This window comes from Antrostomus carolinensis, unplaced genomic scaffold (genome assembly GCF_000700745.2).
Source record: "Antrostomus carolinensis isolate BGI_N321 unplaced genomic scaffold, ASM70074v2 scaffold18060, whole genome shotgun sequence".
NCBI lineage: Eukaryota > Metazoa > Chordata > Aves > Caprimulgiformes > Caprimulgidae > Antrostomus > Antrostomus carolinensis.
The window spans coordinates 7360-11634 of record NW_010290759.1 but is presented as its reverse complement, the minus strand read 5'-3'; the positions used below and the strand labels follow the sequence as shown (position 1 = coordinate 11634).

The 4275-nt window shown below is 53.4% G+C and overlaps 1 protein-coding gene across 1 annotated transcript in view; it reads left to right on the top strand.

Annotated features, from left to right (window-relative positions):
- Positions 1 to 6: 6 nt before the first annotated feature.
- PPIE (peptidylprolyl isomerase E) overlaps positions 7 to 4275 on the top strand; it is a 4387-nt gene continuing 118 nt past the window's right edge. The window contains exons 1-8 of the mRNA XM_010174356.1: positions 7 to 90; positions 207 to 250; positions 1989 to 2015; positions 2212 to 2293; positions 2853 to 2953; positions 3081 to 3204; positions 3287 to 3472; positions 4098 to 4240. Coding sequence (XP_010172658.1) covers positions 2013 to 2015; positions 2212 to 2293; positions 2853 to 2953; positions 3081 to 3204; positions 3287 to 3472; positions 4098 to 4240 — 639 coding nt within the window. The 5' untranslated portion in view covers positions 7 to 90; positions 207 to 250; positions 1989 to 2012. The remainder of the gene's footprint in view (positions 91 to 206; positions 251 to 1988; positions 2016 to 2211; positions 2294 to 2852; positions 2954 to 3080; positions 3205 to 3286; positions 3473 to 4097; positions 4241 to 4275) is intronic.

The following is a 4275-nucleotide window of genomic DNA, read 5'->3' as shown; positions in this document are numbered from 1 at the left end:
CGGAGGAGGTGGATGAGAAGGTGCTGCACGCCGCCTTCATCCCCTTCGGGGACATCACGGACATCCAGATCCCGCTGGACTACGAGACGGGTGCGTGAGCCGGGGGTGGGCTGGTCCCGGGGGGACGGGACCCACCCGCTGCTCGGTCGCTGTGGGACCGGTGTGTCTTTGTGCCCGTGACCGCTCGTTTCTCTCCTCCTCTCCAGAAAAGCACCGGGGATTTGCCTTCATTGAGTTCGAGCTGGCGGAGGTGAGAACGGGGCAAATGCCCGAGCTGCTTTGGCTCTTCCTGCTCGGGGGTTTTGGGGCTGGAAGAGCCACTTCCAGCCACTATCAGTCGGGCCACGAGCACTGGTCGCCTGGATCCAGTGGGATGGGCAGAGCAGGCATTTGGATTCGCAGCTTTTCCCTGCCTCTGCTGATGGCTTTAAGGGGTGGTGGGGTGTCCCTGTCCAGGCCAAGCACAAGGTTTTTGGGGAGTATCTGTGCAAAGGTGGGGGGTTGAGGTGTGGGGCAGGGGGTGCCAGCCACTATCAGTCGGGCCACGAGCACTGGTCGCCTGGATCCAGTGGGATGGGCAGAGCAGGCATTTGGATTCGCAGCTTTTCCCTGCCTCTGCTGATGGCTTTAAGGGGTGGTGGGGTGTCCCTGTCCAGGCCAAGCACAAGGTTTTTGGGGAGTATCTGTGCAAAGGTGGGGGGTTGAGGTGTGGGGCAGGGGGTGTAGGAGCAGCGTTGAGCCCACGAGCTGCAGACATGGTTGGTGTCTTGGGCTTGGGGATGCTTCCCTGGCACACGGCTCGGTTTGGCTGCTGCACCACGGTGTGCTCAAGGGCGTGCAATGGGAAGGTGCCTCTCCATGGTGTCACCAAGATAGTGCCCCTTCCCCCTGCACCCCTCCAAGCCCTGCACAGGGTCCCCCAAAACCAGAGCACATGGAGAGCCCAGGCAGGGAGGAGACCCACACCCTCGGGAGGAGGTATGGGTGATGGATGGCCATGGAGGCATCTCCCAAGTCCTCTCCATCCATCCTGGCATCCCCTGACCAGGGTGGATGTGAAGAGGCCAGGGAGATCGCTGGGACAGAACCCACTGCTCCAGGCAGTGGTCAGGGTGCCCATGGGTACTGGGTTGAACCCAACACTGACCAGTCCCCTATGACTGACCCATGTCCCTCAGCACTATGTCTACACGACTCTTCAATCCCTCCAGGGATGGGGACTCCACCACTGCCCTGGGCAACCCCTTCCAATGCCTCAGAACCCTTTCAGCAAAGAAATTCTTCCTCACATCCCATCTCAACTGCCCTGGCCACAAATGGAGCCCATTTCCTCTTGTCCTGTCCCTTGGTCCTTGGTTGAACAGACCCACCCCCACCTCTCTCCACCCTCCTCCAAGGGACTTGCCCAGAGCCAGAAGGTCTCCCCTCAGCCTCCTTTTCTCCAGGCTCAACAACCCCAGTTCCCTCAGCCATGAACTCATCACACTTGTGCTCTCTTCCCCTTCTCTTTGTGGACAGCAGTGGTGCAGATGATGGGAGCAGGCAGAGGTTACCAGCCCAAACTGCATCCCTGCTGTCCCTGGAGCTCAGTGGCAGTGAGTGGGTTTCTTGGCTTCATGGGCAGCACAAACTGTCTTGTATCTGCTATCAAGGCAAATTAAAAAGGATAAAGTTAAATCCACTTATCTATCCTGGGCTTCCTACACAAGATCTCCTCTCCCAAACGCTGGTGTAAGTGATAAAGCACCATACAAGAAATGGGTTTACTAGGTTGGCTGTGGGAAGATGAGCCCCAGACACCACTTCAGATAGAGCTCTTGTAAGATCCATCAGTTCATACAGCCCTGGGGTAGGGGAGGTTTAGGAAAACAGTCCTTTACCAATGTTTTTAGCAACAAAATGCTGGGGTGTGTCTGTGCTGAGCCTTGCTTTTAAAGGTAGAGAGAGAAAAAATGCTAATAATTAATGTTCTTTTGCTTTTTTGGCAGGATGCAGCAGCAGCTATTGACAACATGGTACGGACCCTATTCCCACTCTCCTGTGGAGACACGTGGCTTTGCCATCTTCCCAGTAGCACAGAGCCAGACCCTGTGTAGCGTGGGCTACCTGGAGAAAGCAAGCTGTGTTTTCCTCTGAGCTCTGCGGGGATTTGGGGGACACTGTGATTTTTTTACTTTTTGGGGGGCTTTGATGTGCTTTTTTCCTCTGCAGAATGAATCTGAGCTCTTTGGCAGGACAATTCGTGTGAACTTGGCCAAACCAATGCGAATTAAAGAAGGATCATCCAGGCCTGGTGAGTTGATACCCGGGAGGGGAGAACATCCTTGTGGATGTTCAGAGCTTCGTGTATCAGCCTTTCTGCTTTCCCAGACCTCTGCTCTGCCTCCCATTTGGGGATCTTGAGGATCTGAGCAGCATCCTAATAATAACCAAAAAAAATCCCCCAGTTCCTTGAATGGAAACACTCTTGGCTGCACTTCTAATTGCTGTCACACCCTCTGACAGAGGGCACAGCACATGTACACGCACACCAGGGGAAATTATCCACATCTGTAAAAGCAGATGGGGCCAAAGCCATCCTGAGCAATTGCCCTGTGGGGGGGTATTTGCAGCGAACAGGCCCTGAGATTGCCCTGCCTGGTGATGTGTGGCAGCTCTGGGAGGAAGAAGAGGTGACCTTGTTCCTTATTTCCCTGCCTCCTGTGTCTTTTGGGGTAGGCTGCTGCCAGCCAAGCATTCCCACACCTCACGTGCGATCCAGCTACCTCTGCCATGCCCTCACTCGTGTGTGTGCTTCCACATGGTCCTTCAGTTTGGTTCCTGTGCTCTGACACTTCCTTTTGTCATCTCAGTCTGGTCAGATGATGAGTGGCTGAAGAAGTTTTCGGGGAAGACTCTGGAGGAGAACACAGAGGAGGCAGGAGAAGAGGCCCCCAAACCAGAGGTGCAGGAGGTAGGAACAACAGCCAGAGCCATCTGTATCCTTCCTCGTCCCAAAGACTGAGAGTGTGGGGCCAGCCATCTCTGGAGGCAGAGCAGAGCAATGTCATCTCAACTTGTTTTTTTCTTTTCTTGCCCAGGGTGAGCCTCCCACCAAGAAATCCCGGGTTAACCCTCAGGTTTACATGGACATCAAGATTGGGAACAAACCCGCAGGGCGGCTGCAGATCCTCCTGCGCTCAGACGTGGTGCCCATGACCGTAGGTGAGGAGAGGGTCAACCTCCCCAGCACAGCAGCTTCCAGCTGTGACACAGCTCTCACCTCTCTCCCTTGCACCCCAAACAGAGAATTTCCGCTGCCTCTGCACCCATGAGAAAGGCTTTGGCTTCAAAGGGAGCAGCTTCCACCGCATCATCCCCCAGTTCATGTGCCAGGCCGGCGACTTCACCAACCACAATGGCACGGGAGGAAAATCCATCTATGGGAAGAAGTTTGATGATGAAAACTTCATTCTCAAACACACGGGGCCAGGTAGAACCATCTCCCCGGGCAGCAATTGGAGAGAAAAATAGCTCAACATCATCTGAGGGCCACACCTGCGTTGTTTTGACCTAGACCACGTTGATAGTAGCAGCACTGAATTATAATCTATGTTGGCCAAATGCTTCTGCCACGGTGTAATCTGCTGTGGTCAGACTGTCACTTATCACCAGCATTCAGCAAGCAGAAATGCATCGTTCTCTCTCCATACGTGTACTGTTAATTTCCGGTATATTATATAATGGAGAAAGTTTCAAAGCTGCTTTCCCGTTTGATTTTAAAGGAGGAAAATCAGTTTGGAATCACGAAAATCAGCGTGACTATGAAAAGCAGCAAAAACCAAGCAGATTTATCTCCCTACAAACAGCTTTGCTATTATTGCAACTCAAAATAAGATGAATAGTCTCTACCCCTTTCCATTTTTCATGGTTGCAAGTGCTTCTCTCCCAGTGTAACTGGTTTCCACCAGTTTCTATGAAGTTTAATATTCAGACACTCTCCTAAAACCAGCAGCATTTTGCAGGGCAGGGGAATGGGTTTGGGTCAAAGCAGCAGCTCACATGCTGGAGCTCATTGCTCAATCCACAGATGTTAACACCATGCTTTTTGATCACAGGGCTCTTATCGATGGCAAACTCTGGCCCAAACACCAACGGCTCCCAGTTCTTCATCACTTGTGATAAAACAGACTGGCTGGACGGGAAGCACGTGGTGTTCGGGGAGGTGACGGAGGGCATGGATGTGGTGCGACAGATCGAGGTAGGGATGGTCAGGGCAGAGCCCACCTCCTTCCC